The sequence below is a fragment of the Neomonachus schauinslandi genome, chromosome 1 (assembly GCF_002201575.2).
Source record: "Neomonachus schauinslandi chromosome 1, ASM220157v2, whole genome shotgun sequence".
Lineage (NCBI taxonomy): Eukaryota > Metazoa > Chordata > Mammalia > Carnivora > Phocidae > Neomonachus > Neomonachus schauinslandi.
Window position 1 is genome coordinate 41,366,464 of NC_058403.1, and position 18,866 is coordinate 41,385,329.

General features: G+C 36.5%; 1 protein-coding gene across 2 annotated transcripts in view; it reads left to right on the forward strand.

Annotated features, from left to right (window-relative positions):
* ARL13B (ADP ribosylation factor like GTPase 13B) overlaps positions 1–18,866 on the forward strand; it is a 65,728-nt gene that overhangs the window by 10,099 nt on the left and 36,763 nt on the right. The window contains exons 2-3 of one of the 2 annotated variants that reach the window (XM_021687945.2): positions 4,324–4,394; positions 10,597–10,846. The exons of the other annotated variant lie outside the window; for it this stretch is intronic. Coding sequence (XP_021543620.1) covers positions 4,324–4,394; positions 10,597–10,846 — 321 coding nt within the window. The remainder of the gene's footprint in view (positions 1–4,323; positions 4,395–10,596; positions 10,847–18,866) is intronic. 2 annotated transcript variants of the gene reach the window in all.

The window sequence follows — 18,866 nt, forward strand, 5'->3', positions numbered from 1 at the left end:
TTATTATTGTCTCCTGCCACTATCATGTAAGTTTAGTAAGGGAAGAATTTCTGTATCTGTTGTTTTTTGTTGTACTAATATTTGTTTATGTTTTAGTCACTCTCATTAGAAGATGAGTACTCTGAGATAGAAAACCGTGTCTCAGGCATGTTTGTGTCCATAATGCCTACTGTCTGACCAAATGACTTGTTTTTTTTACTAGTATCAACTTTTCTAGACACTATAAACCTAAGCACACTGTATATGTATTTTTTTAATAGAAGGGCTAATGTATTTGATCAGTAATCATAAGGTTAAAAGACAGAGAGTGTCTTCCCTCCTTCTTTTGTCATAGGCACAGCCAGCTGTTCCCAATCAGTGATGATTTACCATATTTTAAATAGCTGTAATGACATGTACATTTTTAACATGTGTTAGATTGTACATCTTCATTTTTTAAAGGGTTGCATAGAATTTTGAGTGTTAGGTGAATGTTAACCTTTTAAACCCATTCTGGGGACCCCTGCGTGGCTCAGTCATTAAGCATCTGCCTTCGGCTCAGGTCAAGATCCCAGGGTCCTGGGATCGAGCCCAGCATCGGGGTGTCGGGCTCCCTGCTCTTCTGAGGGAAGCCTGCTTCTCCCTCTCCCACTCCCCCTGCTTGTGTTCCCTCTCTGGCTGTCTCTCTGTCAAATAAATAAAATCTTTAGAAAAAAAAATAAAATAAACCCATTCTGTTCTGAAAGTATAAATTTAATGTTTTGTTATCAGACATTGCAGTAATTCATGCTGTGATTTTCATTTGTACTGCTAATGTTATGTTTATTCATTAAGACTTTAATTACCTCAAATATTTAATTAAAGTCATGTTTTCAAGTATATGGCGTAATGATCTAAAAAATTACCTGCTTTCAAGAGTAGTCAAAGTAAAAAAGAAATCCAGAGAGACTTATTTTGTGCCAGTCTCAGCATAATTACAATTTTCCAATGTGTTATTTTCATGTTTGAAGGACTTTTTTGTTTGAACCTAATAGTCTATTAAAAAAGGAAAGCTTTTAAGGTAAAAAGCTAATACCCTTGGTAGCAAGCTTCAAGAGCAATGTTTCAAAATGTTTAAGAGCAATTATTTGGAAGATTTTTTTCAGCTGAAATCTTGGCAAGAATGGAGAGAAAACATAAGATGCAATCTGTGTAATAGAGAATGAGGGGCCATTTTCCTGAAAAAAGAATATTTGAGATTTTTCACTTTGGCTCCTAAGGCATGAGAAAACATCAGTTCCATGATGTGCCTAGGAACTGCTGACCTAGTTGCAGTTGGTCTTCCTTGACTTCTAGAGTAGGTATGGTTGCCTGCCATCTCTCCCTGCAGCTGCCTGTGGTTTTCCATGACAACAGTCACCACACATACTTACCTAAAACCTGTTTTCTTGCTCTAAGGTGTAGGAGGGCTAGGGATTGTGGAATGTTTGTTTGGTGCTGTATAAAAGGTGTTTAATAAATATTTATAGAATAAATGATGCAAATAAGCATAATGTGGGCATTTTGTTCCCTAATAGTAATTGTTTTGGTTCATCGTCATGTTTGAAGCATGGTAGATCTTGAAATACATTATACCTTTTTCAAAGGGCAATTGAATTAGTTTTAATATTATTTTAATCTAATTGTATATCTAGTAACTGGAGTTACCTAAAATATTATATAAATGCTACATTATCCATTTCTTTTGGATAGACATTTACTATACTTTGCTTAAGAAATTATTTTGTATTTAAATCTTTTTTTTAAAGATTTTATTTATTTGAGAGAGAGTGAGAGAGCACAGCAGGGGGAGCAGCAGAGGGAGAGGGAGAAGCAGGCTCCCTGGGGACCCCAATGTGGGGCACAATCCCAGGACCCTGGGATCATGACCTGAGCCGAAGGCAGATGCTTAACTAACTGAGCCACCCAGGCGCCCCATAATTTGTATTTGTCTTATTTGATATTTGGTAGTTATGAATTCTTCAAACAAAATAATAAAGTTATACTCCAGAATATTGCACTGCTTCCTCAAGAAGTAAACTCATATATTTCACAGTTGATAATCAGGTATAATTTCTACATGCATAGAGGTATCCAGAACTCACATACTACCTCAGCTCCTTAAATTCATAATCTGTCATGGTTCTCTTTGGCATTCCCACTGACCCCCCACTGGATGACTAGGGATGGGTTATGGGGATGCTGCTAATTGTGGCTTACTTTATTCTTGCACTGATTCAAGCTTAGATATACTTCCATTTATTCCCCATGGTGGGTATAGACCGTTGAAACTTTTAGAAGACTATGGCTCCTGGATAACAAAAGAAATTAATAGGGAGAGTAAATTAACTTCATTCACAAAAGCCGAAGTCCTCACCTACAAGGTCCTCCGTGATCTGGCCTCTGATGTGTTTCTGACTCCCTGTTCTTCTTCCCTGCTCCATTCTCACTGGGTTTTACCACATTGGCTTGCATGCTGATATTAGAACATTCCTGCATGCCCCCACGTTAGTGCCTTTGCCCTAGATATTCTCTTGACCCAGATATTTGCATGTCTAACTCCCTCCTTCAAGGCCTTGCTCTGATTTTACTTTCTCAGTGAGGACTGCCCATATCACCTACATAAAACTGCAACCCACCTACATAAAACTACATAGAAAATCCCCACTCCCGCCTCCCTTTACCCTGCTTTATTCTATATTTTTTAATAGTATGTAACCACCTTCCAACATAGTTATAATGTACTTAGTTCTTATATTTATTATTGTCTCCTGCCACTAACATGTAAGTTTAGTAAGGGAAGAATTTCTGTATCTGTTTTTGTTTGTTTTCTTGTTGTTGTAGTTATTTTAATAAACAGGTGTATCTCGGGATGCCTGGGTGGCTCAGTCAGTTAAGCATCTGCCTTTGGCTCAGGTCATGATCCTGGGGTCCTGGTATCGAGTCCCACATTGGGCTCCTTGCTCAGCGGGAAGCCTGCTTCTCCCTCTTCCACTCCCCCTGCTTGTGCTGTCTCTCTGACAAATAAATAAAAAATCTTAAAAAACAAACAGGTGTATCTCAAATACCTAGAACACTGGTGTCTAGTGTACAGAAGATGGTCAGTAACTATTTGTTTAATAGATGACCAATTTGGCTTTTGCAAGACCAGGTTTGTTCTTCCTCAGCATATGACCCATAATCTGACTGCCTTACACCTTGAACTCTGTCCTTTCTTTTTGTTATATGGATCCTTTGAATACATGTAGAATAAAACAAAAACAAACAGATCCAAGAGAGTCAGGGCTAGAGAGATGAAAGAACACCCCTTCTTAACATCTAAGTTCTGGGTTTTTTTAACCCTTTTTGGGATGATTGTTAGTGAAGAATGACTTGGCAGAAGCCCTGACTGTATCCCATGAGAATGTGGCCCTGTGGCTTTAACATGACAGCCGTGTTACGCTGTGGCTTTCTTGCTATATTCCCAAATCTATGGTGTTAATGGATGGTCTTACCTGTTATATTGTGTGATGGCTCAACCTGAACCAGAAATGAGCTCTAGTGGTGGACTGTATTGCCAAGATAATAGGACCATTATAATAGGTTTGTTTCTTTTTACCTATCCCTGGTTTAAGAAGTCTCTAGGAGTTAAGTGATTTAGGTTCTGGTTCTGGCTTTGTAAGCGACTCATTGTCTTACAACTCTGGGCTTATGTTTCTTTGACTGTAAAATTGAACTAGATTTTTTTTTTCCTGATTCTGTCAAGTTTAGCTATATCATCAAAAACATTTTAAGCTTTATAATTGTAGGAACCCTATTTCAAAATATCTTAGCACTTAAGTTAATAATCATGTTATTATACTGTGTTTAAGATTTATACTTGGTAAGGTGCTGCATATCTAAAAACAGGTGAGCACACCAGTAGTGCCTACAACCTAACAATAATTGTTTTCTTATGTATTTCACAAGAAAACAGATTTGTGATAATCCTTAGAATTCAATTAACTAGAAAATTGAGTCTTTAGCCATGATAAGTAACTCATGGTTAGAATCCTTCTTTCTTCTTTCTCTTTCTCTTATTCTTTCTCTACCTTTTGCACAATCTCTTCTACAATTTTTTTTTCTTTTTTGCTTATAGAACAGAAGGATGACGCTTTAAAGGTATTTCTCAAGAATTTTGCTTTTGGAATCTATTCTATTCATTTTTGAACTGCCTGGGTTCTAGCAGATTGTCTTAAACATAGTAGAAGCTCCTTAAATGTTGCTTGAATGAATGAATTTACTTTTATTTTTTCCCCAATATTGAATTAATTCAGAAAGTGATTTTTAAATTTTTATTATTTTAAGAAAGGTGACTCTTGTGATGGTGGGACTTGATAATGCTGGTAAAACGGCAACGGCAAAGGGAATCCAAGGAGGTAAGTGGAAAATATTTATTATTAAATTATTCTGAATTATTAATTTATGTAAATTGCTTTGTTACATATTTATTTGGTATAGATAGTATACACTCCATTACTTTAAATTCTTAGTATACTTGTGGCTAATATGGTGAATAGACTCTAGCTTAAGAGTACCAGTCAGTTAACATGTTTCAGATTTGAGTAAGTGCAGAGATGCAGAGGATCCTTGAGGTCTTTGATCAGATAAAAGGGATCACATCTGTCTTCTCAGCACAGGAGGGAAAAAGCAAAAAAAGGACATGCCCTGCCTTGACTGATACCCATCTTCCACTTACATTCTCTTGGCCAGAATTTAGTCACAAGGCTATGCCTAAATGAAAGAGAGGTAGAAATGTAGTTAGCCAGCACAACTGTCTTTGTATGTCTTCATTTTTTTTTCAATATTTTTTTCCAACATGATTCAACTTGATTTTTATAGTTACGTTAAAATGAGGGCTTCTTTTTTATCAAAGGGTTTTATCATGTCATTTATATTGCATCTCATTGAATGTATTTATTTAGTTAGTCTTAATTTAATGCTATGTACTACAAAATAGAAGCAACTGTGCTGGTGAGTTTGTTGTATACCCAGAAGATGTGGCGAAGCATCTTATAGGTATGAATTGGGAAAAAACATATATTTGTTGCTGAGAAAGGATGTTGCAACAAGATATGCATATCAAATAGGGCGCTTTTATTTATGGAGGCTTAGAAAAGAAAATTAACACCTTGCAAAACTTGCTGTTTTGTCACCTCATATTCTACTATGTAACATTAGATGTAAATTATGTATTTTGTCTTTGGATTCTTATGAAATCCTTTTGTACATACCCTTCATGCTATGTCCTAGGTTATAGCCTCATGGAGGACTCATCATCATCATCTAAACCAGAGGTGACAAACTTCTTTTGTACAGAGCCAGATATTAAATATTTCAAACTTTGAGGGTCATGCGGTCTCTTTCCCAACTATACAACCCTGACATAGTGCAAAAGCAGCCATAGACAGTATATAAACAAATGAGCATGGCCATGTTCCAATGAGATTTTGTTATGGACACTAAAATTCGATGTGTTATGATATATTGTCTTTTTGATTTTTTTTTGTAATTATTTAAAAATATAAAACACAATCATAGCTTGAGGGCCATATAAAAATAGGTAGTGAGCCAGATTTGGCCTGCAGACTGTGACTCCTCATCTAAACATTCCCTTCCATTTCTTCAGTCTTACATTCAGGGGAGCATAATCTAAGAATCAGACCATCTAATCTGTTGTGTGTACTTAGAACATCCTCTTTCCATTAGGATCTTTCTCTTCTGATTTTCACCTCCATATATCCATCAGTTTCTTTTTCTCATGAAAAAGAACATGTAATCTCATGTTACATCATGAACAGAAAGTTAAAGCTGCTTCAACTTTAAGCTTCCCTCTGGTTCTGTTTTTGTTCTTCATCTTGTTTATTTATTCTTTAGTCTACTCTAGTGACTGATTTCTTACCTTTTTTCTTTTTTAAGGATTCCAGTTATATAGAACTAGATGAAGTTTTCCAATGGAGCTTTTTTATGCCTTTGTATTTGTTTATGCTATTCCCACTTGTCTTACGAGAGAGAATATCTGCTTATCTTTAAAGCAGAGTATCTATATATCTCTAAAGATGGATTTTTGTTATATAGTCTCATTCTTCATGAAGTCTTTTCCACCTCCTGCTACCCTTAGCCATTACCACCACCATCAGTAGATTTGACTATTTCCTCTGCTTTGGCCTATACTTACTTATACCTACTTGTATCACTACTTAAATTACTCCTTCATTCATGTATCTCTTCCACCTTTCCAGACCAGAAATTCCCAAAGAGTAGTTTTACTCATTTTGGTGTCCCAGTTCAGCCATGCCTTAGGTGTAATAGGCAACCTTCTTCCAACATTTCTGCCATGGCTTCCACTCTTCAGCTTATTTCTGGCTTGTCTCTGTTTTTCTTCCCTTCCCTTCTCCTTCTCCTTCTTCTTTTGAGATATATGTGCTGCTTTTCTAACTGCAGGGTCTAAATCCACACCCTCAGTGTCTTTCATCTAGAATGTGATAGCTTCCTATTCAGAGTACTTTCCTTACCTTCACCTTTGCTTCTTTCAATCAACTTCTCTTCTTTATGGCTATCAAAGTGATTGCATTAGTTGGATATAGGTTCAGTTGTCCTAACAGAGACCTAAAATAACAGTGGCTTAACAAAATAAAATTTTATTTCTCATAATAGTGCACACTAAAGTAGTGTAGGCGAAGCATAACAGCCCCATGGTGGTAGAGATTCAAGTTCCTTCTCCTATTTTTTTTTTGCCATTTATAGTGTTCTCCCTTGCCTATCTAGTCCAAGGTGGCTCACTACTGTGCATTTCAGGTGGAAGGAAGAAGTAAAGGGGAAGGGAGGCCATTTTATTTTCTTTTAAGGGCATGAACTAGAAGCTGCTGTATTAGTTCAACTTAGTGACATTGACTAGAACGGGTGGTATTCTGGAGCTGGCTCCTACTTGCTCTCTTGGCTCATATCAGCTATCTAGAGCCAGTTAGGTACATCTCTTCCCAATGGTGTTTTCAGGTACCTCACACTAGTTTGAAATTAGCCATAGTGGGAGTAATTATACCATGGAAAATGGCAAACACTGCATATCAAAGCACCCCCAAAGTGGTTAAACATTTAATGCCACAACACAAGCTCATTATCTAGAGTGTGCTCTAATAGCCATCCCTAGCTGCCACAGAGACTGGGGATTGTAGTCTTTATCCTAAATAGGTATGTGCTCAGCTAAAGAATCCAGGATTTTCTGACTATCCAGTGTGTTTCCTAATAGTTTCTAAGAAATGATTGTTATTTGGGTGGCAGAATTTTTCTTTGTGTAAATTGATCCCTAGCTTTGTTGGATATTAACATATCTTCACTATGTGATAGTTATTTGTATATGTTTCCACTTTTCTGCTCTACGTAAGATTTCTGTAAGATCAGAAGATGGATCTTATTATTGTGATCTAGGACATTGCACAGTGCTTAGCATACAATAGATTCTCAATAAATAGTTATTGATTATATATTTTCACTTTATCTTGGGCTTTCTAGAGATTGTCTTAACACATATACTTTACTGAAATCCTCAGGATTGGGGACCATTTGTCTTTGTACCCCTGGTTCTTGTATGATGCCTGATCTTTCTATAATAGGCCCCAATAAATGGCTACTAGCATGAATGGATGGATAAATATATGGAAGATGGATGTAAGGACAGTAGCTTCAGCTGTCCTGGCAGTCTGGTGTTATAATATTGAGCCACTATATACTTTGTGCAAAGTATTAAGGATACAAAGTAGATCCCAGATACTGGGAAGGGACAGGCTATTGTGAGGACCAGCAAGAAGACAGAATATTATGATAGAGCATGTAGGTGATACTGGCAGTAGAAAGAAATCATCAGAAAGGATTTATAGGGAAGTTGTATCCAGAACATTTAGTCTTCAATCTTGAAACATGAGTAGGACCCAGAGGAAAGGCTAGAGAAGTCAGAGAGGAAAGGCGTTTAATGTCTTGACCTAGATTTGAATCCTTGCTTTGCCTACCATGTAACCTTGAACAAATTACCTAATCTGAATTGGTTTCCTGGGAATGTTGCCATCATTTTATCTGTGCTTACATTGCTCTCCTGCTTGGAATGTTCTTCTCCCTTCTTTATTATAATTATGTAGTTTTTAATCCTTCATTTTTCTTTCATGGCCTTTCTGAAGCCTTTGTATACCATAACTTCTGCCTCCCTTCTCTTTACTGTTTTCCTCTTGAATGCCCTTGGTCTTGGTTTGGGCTGCTGTACCAGTATCTTAATTTAAACAAGTTCTGGAGGCTGGAAGTGTGAAGTCAGGGTGCCAGTATAGTTGGGTTCTTGATGAGGGCCCTCTTCCTGATTTACAGACAACCATCTTCTTGCTGTGTCCTCATGTGGTGCAGAGAGACAGAAAACAAGCTCTCTGTGTCTTCTTATAAGTGTACTAACCCTCATGACCTCACCCAAAGCTAATTACCTCCCAAAGGCTTCACCTCCAAACACCATCTCATTGGAGATTAGGGTTTCAACATACGAGTTTTGCAGGGGGAGGGACACAGGACACAGGACACAGGACACAGGCACAGGCATGCAATCCTCACGCTATCCTCTCCAGACTTTTTTTCATAGAAATATCAGTTCTTGTGTTATTTCCATCAATAGTATCTGTCTATATTGAACTATATGTTATTTGAGGACAGCAACCCTATCTTATTCATCTTTATATCCTAATGCCTAATGAAGTCCTGTACTGAGTAGGTGTCTGTACGTGTTAGTTTCCTTATCCCTACTCCAGCATTGTTGATTTATTTTCACTGATAATTTCCTGGGAGTACCTCTCAAATCATGCTCAAAGATGGCTGCTTATTTTCACTAAGGAAACCAGTTTTGGTCTGGACTAGATCCATATTTTTAAATGTCTAGTATAATCCTGTTTTGGGAGTATCATTCTGCTTATATTGCTTCTAAACTTTTTTCTCCTAGATAATGAAGGTCTTGTAATGTCTCTTTGAACTCTCTAGGGAGCTGTTTAAACTGCACTAAAGTACTTGCTGCCAGGGAGTAGTACCTTGCAAGTCTGTTTCCCAGTCACTCCTAAGCCTAGCAGCAAATGCCTTTCAAACTTACCTCTGTAGTAGCAAATGTTTTGCTGAATGTGGAAATGATAAGACCATCTACACCAGTGTTACTCAGTAGAGCTTTCTGCAATGATAGGAATGTTCTGTATGGGCTAGTAGTAGGATGGGCCACTAGCCAATATGGCTTTGAGCACTTTAAATGTAGATAGTACAGCTGAAGAACTGAAATTTAATTTAATTTTAACTGATTTTAATTTAAAAAGCCTCATGTAGTTTGGGGCCATTGTATTGCCCATGCAGGTGTAAACAAAGTCCATTGGAGTACTGTTTGTTGTGGATTCTGGTGATGAAGAGAGAATGAGACAAACGTGAAGTTTTAACTCTTCTTCATTGCCATCGAGTCACTAGGTTCTGTTAGTCTTTCATGAGTTCTCTCTTTCCATTCTTTCTTCTTTATTTTCATATCTGTCTGAAAAGCAGCCATCACTCTCATTTCTAGCCAGTTCTAGAGACTTTGCAAAGATGTGTCTTAATAAAGCACTACTTTAGTCACTTAATTATATTACTGGTCTACTGAAATACCTTCCGTGGCTCCCAGTTCTCTCTCCAGAACTCTCTTCAGTCTGCATTCACAATCTTAAGGGTTTGCTCCAATTATGACATTCAACTTGTTTGTACTTTCTTGCCTTTGCTATTCTGTTATTTAGATCACTCTTACCTAGCTTTTAGGCCTAAAGTCTCAACTCCCAATTCAAGTCTTTCTTGAACCTTAGTTATCTTTTTAATCTTATTGTTATTACCATTCCTTGGCAGTTATGTACACCCTCTACCTTCTTTGTGTTGTCATATCCTTAAGTACAGAAAATTTCAATTTTAAATTTATGAGAACATCCAAAACATGTTCCTGTAGAAATAATGAAATCTACTCTATATTTGCAAGCTGACTTGAGAAGTTTCTTTATTCCAATTATAGCTTTAATTCAGTAATTAAAAAAGCACAGTCTACTCCTCATAGCTTCTCCCATTTTTTGGTTCTTCTCAACTATTCTCTAAATACTCAGTTTTTCTTTATAACTTCACAGAGGTTGTAATGGTCCCTGGGGATGGCTGTGGTGTTGAAGGGTTAAAATTTTTATTATTTGTAACTTGGCGAGTCAATAGCCTTAAAGGCAAGAGTTCATTCATTTATTCATTCTACAGATATTTATTAAGTACCTGTTATGGGGTAGACATTATTCTAGGAGCTGGGGTTATGTCAATATAAAACAAATAAACAAAAAACAGAAATTTTTATCTGCATGGAGCATAAATTCTAGCTGGATATTTTATAATATCTACCCTTCCCCCAAACCAGTATACTTAGATATAAAGCTTTGTGTGTAAGCAAGTAATAAACATTCCATTTAGTACTAAATTGTGATGAAAAACACTTTATGTCATTTAAGTTGTGAAGTTAGATTAATGTTACTAATTTAAAGCCTAACGTTTTTTTTTTTTTTTTTGTATCATTTGAAACAGAGTATCCTGAAGATGTAGCTCCTACTGTTGGCTTTTCCAAAATTGACCTTAGACAAGGAAAGTTTGAAGTCACCATCTTTGACTTGGGAGGTGGAAAAAGAATTCGGGGAATCTGGAAGAACTACTATGCTGAGTCCTATGGGGTGATATTTGTTGTGGATTCCAGTGATGAAGAGAGAATGGAAGAGACAAAAGAGACAATGTCGGAAGTGCTAAGACATCCTAGGATATCGGGAAAGCCTATACTGGTGTAAGTAACGTTGGTGTCATGGTGAACGCAGAAGCAGTGGCATTAGCCAATAAAGAAATTTACCTAAGTTACAAAATAAGCTAAATAAGCGAATATGCTAAAATTGTCACATCCTAGTATAATAAAACGTGATTAACTGGGGATTGTTAATATAGTGAGGCCTTGTTATGTTCTCCATAGGGATTAAGGATTGAGGCTGTATTATGAAGAAGAGTTATACTCAGATCTTCTGGGTATTCAAATACAAACTCTTTGTTTTATTTGATAATTTACTTTTTATAAGATTCTACATTTTGAAATGGCCTATTAACAAGGTTCTAGAATGTTTTTCAGTTTTTTCCCTCTTTTAATAACTTACGTTTTGCATTTGTCTTGTTTTTCTTGAAGAGTATTCTTATTTGGAAGTTATTTAAAAGGTTTATTCTTCTAATGCCACAGTGATTTCTAAATTTTTATTTCTGTATTTCCAAATTGAATGTGTGATCTGTGTTGTTATCAACTTAGTCATGTGTTCACATCATTTTGTTGGGCTGCCTAAACATTTTTTAAAAAGTGACAAAGGACTTTTACACCACCTGCCCTCACAGCCTTTCTGCATGTAAACACCAGATGGTGCTATAACTATAAGACATAGAAAAGTGAAAGTCCTTTAAATTGCTCTTAAAATCATAGTGAGCTAAATGTGTGCTCTTGCCTTCTTGTCCCTTTTTCCTCATGCTTGTTTCATTACTGAGGATTAAAAAAAAAAAACAACCAGCTTATCATGTGGTTAAATGAGAAATTGTAAGCAGAGTTTCTCAGTGGTCCTCAGTAGTAAAGGAACATTTCTAAATGAGGCAGTTTGGAAGCTCTGATTACAGAACGTAAGACTTTATGGTATCATTTATTAGTACGGGTTATATGGCTTGATTTTTTATTTATTTAACCAATTAGTGAAGTTATTTTATTTGTGTAATCAATTCTCATCTTTACTGAATCTGAAGGAAAGTTTAATAGACATATGTACAAAGAATGAACTATGTTGAACCCCATAGGCTAAGATAGTTTCTAAACATTTAAGCAAAGAACCAGTGACTTCTAAAGTAAAAAGTGTCAATGAGATGACTGATGCTCATGTGTAAAATAATTGTGTGTTCATTTTTTAACCTAATAGTCGTTTATTTAATTTATTCTTTCATTCATTCATTCATGTGTTAATTCAGCAAATATTTATTGTGCATCCACTATGTCCTAGGCATTGTTCTGGATGGGGATACATTTGGAAACAAAAACAATATAAATCCATATATGACCTCAGAAGCGTACATTCTAGGGGGTGACATACACAACTGTAATAATTAAGTTATATTGTACATTAAGTGATAAGTATATTGAAAAATACAGGTAAAATATCTGGGGTCCTATGGTGGTGGTATAACAGGGATATGTTACTCCTATAATTAGGATAATCATAGTAGGTTTTATTGAGGAGATGACACTTGAGGGGAGAGAGGTAGTCATGCAGATGTATGTGGAAAAATCACGATGCAGGAGCGTGCAGTTCCTAAGTGACTACAGTTAGCACTGAGTAATGAAATACGGTCAGCAAGAGACCTGCTGTCCGTTCTCTCACCTCTCTCACCTAGTAGATTTTTGGAATAGAGGGGGAACAAAACTCTGGAAAAAGCACCAACTAGGGGGTTGCTTCACCATTATAATTTCATAGTCACTGAGATCTCACAAAGACATGAGAATTAATAATGGATACTATAATTTGCTTGTGAAGTATAGGATGGCTTGCCATTTGACCAGTTTTTCCCAAGGAATTTTACAACCAAAGGATTTTTTTTAATAAAGGTAAACTGCTTTTTGAAATGAGTGTGCTTCAAAAATACACAAAATGTACATATTCTTAATAAATTTAGTACATGTAGGGAAGAGTGAGTTAAAAAATGTTGATCGACCACGCAATGCCAATCACTGCTAACATTTTGATGAATTTCCTATGCATCTTTTTGCAAAATTTGTAATGTATACAGTTGTGTATAATACATAAAATTTTGTATGCCATCTTTTCTTATTTAAAAAATACACATAATTTATTTATTTGTTTTTAAGTAAACTCTCATGACCCTGAGATCAAGAGTCATATGCTCTTCTGACTGAGCCAGCCAGGGGCCCCTGTACCCCCACTTCTTTTTTATATGTTTCTAAATCCCTCTTAAATACCTATACAAAACCCGTATTTGGAAATTCTCCTGTTTACCTTTTTCTTTCTGACTGACCAGTAATTTCTCTTATTGATGTTACTGTCTTAATATCCTTTGAGTCTCTACTTCTCTGTAATCCCCTCTATAATCCCTCTGCACTTCTCACTTGTGTTTCTGAGAGCAACAGTCTCCTAAGCAGTCTCCCTATAGTCTTGCCCATCCTCCAAGCTCCCTCTACATTGCTAGCAGGAGTCTTTTTCTTAATTTGATGTTTTTCCAAATTACAAAATTTGATGTTTTACCAAAAAACTTGATGTTTTACAAAAACGGTACATGTTTTCACAAGTGAAACAATGCTAGTATATATAAAGAATATGAGAGCTCTTTAAAACACACTTTTGATCATTTTACAGTTCATCTGCTTAGTCATTCAGGTTGCCTTCACTGCTCCATGCAGATAAATTCTGTTTAACTGATACAACCCTAGTCCGTAATAGGTATGACATTGAATACTCCACTAGGTAATAAGTGGGAAGGGCCTCTGGCAGAACCCTGCTAAGCTCAGTGCTAGGACCTGGTGGGTTGTGGAGACAGAGGGGGAGGGTATGTGAATTAGGCAGGCTACAGTGCTCCTTGTTGCACTCAGCTGCTTCCTTCCAGCCCACAAATATCTGGACCTATCATGGGCAGAATTCAATGACAGCCTCTAATTTCTTCTGTTCATCTGTGTCTGAGCCTAAATTAGCTGATTTAGGACCCAAAGAACCTCTCAGAACTCACTGCAATACCTAGATAACTTCCTCTTCCCAGCCTCTAATGATGAAAAACAGCAAACAATATAAAACTTCTGAGAAGATTCAGCCATTCAACAGAAATAAACCTGAAAAATTAGAATATTGTCTATAATCACAGAATTACAAATTGGTGGAGCTGGGATTCATTCATGCTATGGGAAGCAAAGTTAGGTGACCACAGTAGCAGGTCCTGGGGCAGTCTCTGGCTCTGCCTGACTTGCTCTTACACACCAGCCTGACGGCATGTGTCATTGCAAATGAAGCCTCAGCCAAATTTCACTTCATGTCAGACTTGAGGGCTCTCTTGAAAGGTCAGAATCATAGAACATTACTAGTCTTCTGTGTTTTATTAGCTCAGAAAGTCTGTTTTACCATTCTATATAGCATTTACTACTTAATGAGCATTACTACTTAAATATTTTGATTAAAATCTCTAAAATAGTGGTGAAAAGTTGAAAAACCATGGGTTTAAAGAGAAGATGGAGAGTCTGGAACCTGGATTCTAAGAGCTGATGTCAATTTGTTTATTACCCTGACAAGTCACTCTACTTCTTTGGACTTAGTGGTTAAATGCCTCTTCTATATTAAAAGTAGCTGTAAAATATTGTAATTCTGTTTTTGTATTCAGCTATATATAATCATGAGAACCATACTATAGGGTATTCTAAGAACCCATTTCAGTAAAAAAGTAAAAGTGATTAAAGAGAGTTAAAATAGATGCTATTCAAAGTTCCTGCTCTGTAATCATGTTAACCTGTTTATTTACCTAGAAAGTGTTCCTTTTACTCTCTTAGCTACAATAGAGATTAACCTATACTCTGATTAAGGTATGAATTATATTATCTGCCCTTATGTAACCCCTCCATACTCTTGCTTTAACAATTTATAACCTAATTTTTAAAAAACTAAAATTACTCTGGACAGATACTTTTCCAATAGAAAAAGTAAACAACTTTTGCAGTTGTATCAATAGCACTGGAATCAACATAATCCCCAATTTCTTTTTTAGTTGAAATATAGTTAACATATAATATTAGTTTCAGGTGTACAACATAGTGATTCAACAATTATATATACATTACAAAATGCTCACCATGGTAGGTGTAGTTACCATCTGTCACTGTATAGTTACTACAATATTATTGACTCCATTACTATGCTGTACTTTTCTTTCCCATGACTTATTTTATAGCTGGAATTTTTAACCTCTTAATCCCCTGTACCTCTTTCACAATCCTCCCACCCCCTTTCCAGCAGTAAGCCCAAATTTCAAGCTCAACACCCACCATTTTTCATAAATAATATAAGGCACTATTTGTTGATTACTTCTGGAAAAGATTGAGCTGAAGCTTTCCTTTTTTATGGTTGAATCTCCTAATACTTAAAACTGGGATAACTCTGGAGATCCAAGGCTAAAATTTCCTCCCAGGATAATAACAATTCTCCTTGTGTTAGCACATTTGTACTCTTGGAATGATGCCACTTTCTCATTACATACTGTTTCTCTGTGGAGTTATATGATCTAACTTTGGGCCAAACATTGCGAATTAGATGATTTGCAACAAAAGTAATATAGAGGAGTTACACTCAGGGAAGAAAACATAATATCTCTGATATGATCTTACTAGGTGTTATGAACATTTCAATAAAAAAGAATTTTTTGACCCAGAGGTCTTTGCACCTATGATGGCCTCCCAGGACCCTCTGAAATCACAGACACAATCCTGAGTGCATGTGCATTTTTCCTTGGGAGCAGATCCTAACTCTCATCAAATTCCTAAAGGGTTTCATGACCAAAAAGGTTAAAAACCATGGCAGTGAGTTTCCATATTAGGAGAAACAATAACCAGGGTTTTATTATTACTTTTCCAATAGATTTTTGTCTCCAACCTTTTTATGCCTACTTGAGTCACCTTTTTTCTAGACAGTATTATAGGAAAACGTTAGTTTGCAAATTTCTTTGAGTCATATTCTTTACTATAAGTGCTTAGAAGTTAACTAAGTTTACGAATTATCCTAATACAGTCATTAGAATTTGAGGAAAATGCACTTATACCAAGTAAGACCTTTAAAAAATAAATAGGAGAACCTGGGCCCTTTTTAGATTGTTAGAAACTCGTAAGTATGCAGTTATGGACTCCCTATGTCATTTAATTCCTTCGTCCTTAGATATAGTGGTATGTCCTTTAACTTACTATTTTTACCATCTGAAAACCCTACTCACTGTATGCATAGGGCACATTGGCTTAAGATTTCTCTTGGCAGTGGAACCTTACCAAGCTGTCATCTTCATCAACCTTATTTAGTTATGTTGTTGATTCACCTCAGAACTAGTCTTTTGTCTCTACTGGCATCAACTTCACTCTTAGCAGCTGTATTTCATAGTGAAGCTTCTCAGCTAGTTGACCTCCTAGGTAATTTATGCATAAGGAACCTTCAGAAGTTGCCATCCTTCCCTTCCCCACCCAAACACACTTTATATAAAAACAATACAACAGAGAGAAACCTGTTGGTAGCGTTATTAGCAAGATGTTTTCTGGGGACCATCTGCATATCAGCATCAGCCCAGACCTTTTAAATTTTTGAGGGTGGGGCCAGGAAATGCTTCTGGCTTTTTTCCACAGGTTCTCCATTCTGATGCATAGCAAAAGTTGAGAACGACTGGCATAGGGGAAAGCATGGGCTTTGGAGTCAAGACAGGCCTTGGGCAGTTTACTTGCTCTTTCTGAGCTTCCATGTCTGCACTTGTAAATAAGGATTTTAGTATCTGTGTTGTCATGTGAATTTCAAATGATGCATTTAAAGCAGCTAGTGCAGTGCTTTATTAGTGTTCTGTAAATGTAAAGATGGATATGAGTAGGTATTGTTGATGATACGCTGTGCCTGGATGGAGATGGTTTAGGAGAGCAAGTTTTAAAGTGTCTCATCATATGAATTCAGGCTATGTGAAGCTTTTGACTACAGAAAATGACATAATTTAGTAGGTGAGAATATGAGCCCAAGTGCTCATAGTAATTTTACCAGTAGATTTCCTAATATTATACCTCTAATGCTTAGTAATTTTTTCTCTTTAAGGTAGTGATTTTAACGAAAAAAAAAATTACTGTTAGTGCCTATTGAGTGTGTAAATAAAATATATACAAAATGTTCAACTAATTAAGAATCCTGTTGTTTTTGTTGCTTAGGTTAGGGTTATTTTTTTTTTTTTTAAGATGTTATTTATTTGAAGTAGAGAAGGAGAGTGAGCATGAGCAGGGGGAGGGACAGAGGGAGAAACAGACTCATTGCTGAGCAGAGAGCCTGACACGGGGCTCAATCGCAGGACCCTGAGATCATGCCCTGAGCTGAAGGCAGACCCTTTAACCGACTGAGCCACCCAGGCACCCCTCTTTTTTTTTTTTAAGATTTGATTTTTAGGGGTGCCTGGGTGGCTCAGTCATTAAGCGTCTGCCTTCGGCTCAGGTCATGATCCCAGGGTCCTGGGATCGAGCCCCGCATCGGGCTCCCTGCTCGGCGGGAAGCCTGCTTCTCCCTCTTCCATTCCCCCCTGCTTGTGTTCCCTCTCTCGCTGTCTCTCTCTCTGTGTCAAAATAAATAAATAAAATCTTTAAAAAAAAAAAAAGATTTGATTTTTAAGTAATCTCTACACCCAACATAAGGCTTGAACTCACAACCCCAAGATTAAGAGTCGCATGCTCCGTAGACTGAGCCAGCCAACTGGGTGCCCCAGAGTGATTCTAGTTGGTTTTAAAATATAACAATGAAAATTTTATGTGATACATGTGATGTACTGCTTTGCTAGAATCTTTCTGTGCTTAAGTCTTGCTTTAAAAGCACTATGTGCAGATATAAATACTAATAGAAAATTACTATTTTACAAATCCATCTGGACATAATTATGCTAGTGAGTAGTAAATAATACTTAAATTTTCTCAGTTTCCATGATAAACAGTTTAGGAACAATTATAAACAAGTGTCAGTAAGGTACTAGATTAAAGGTTATAGTGCAACTTGAGAAGAAACAGAAGAAATCACCACCTGATTAGGTGGAGAGTTTATCATTGGTTTTAAATTTATCTTTTTTATAAAGTTCTTTAAACATTTGGAGCTGATATGTGAAACATCTTTTTCTCTAGTAATACTTGAGAATTGACAGAGTAGAAAACTCTTCATTTCTTTATATTTTATAATTTAAAATTTATTTTATAGTGTTAGGACGTATGTATATGTATATTCCAGTTCTCCCTTAATCCCATTGTGCTTTCAGTTAATAATTTTGCCTCAGTTCTTTAGGAAGTAGAAACTACCACGAAAGAATTCTCTCATTTAGGACCACCAAATTTGCTCAGCTCTCTCTATCTGCTTTTATTCCTGAATGTTGCCTTCTCTCTGATTACTTGGAAAAAGTGCTTCAGCTCCTGTCCAAGGCCAGGTTCTCCATTTGTACTACAGATTCCACCCCTTTCTAGTTTTGCATATAATCCCTTCCCTTTCTTATATCAAGAGTTTGGCTCTCTGGATCATTCCCATTAGCAGGATGTGCTCTTGTGTTTCTTAACTTTAAGTATTATGGAATCCTTTGACTCTGCATTCCTCTTCAGCAGTTAATTCTTTTTTATAATCCTCTATTCACACAGCTGGAAGGAATAGAAGAATAGTCTATAGTGGCTGCTGTACTTCTTCATATCGCATTCTTTCTTCAGCATTTCCACTTGTGCTTCTGTCCCTACAGTTCCTTGAAACTGCTCATGTTGGAGTCAACAAATTATCTCCACATTGCCAAATCCACTGGCAGTGTGCTGTTCTTATTTACCTCAAGTTGACTTTTTCCTCAACTTTGTTCTTTTAACACTACATTGTAGCACACTTTTTTGGTTTTCCTTCTGCTTCATTGATGGTTTCTTCTCAATCTCCTTTATTAACTCTTCTACCCCAGGTTCTTTTCTGGGCATCTGGTTTTTTTACATCCACAAACTTTTCAGGTGATTTCATTCTAAATACTTACCTTAAATCCTGTTTACTCAAATGACCCAAATC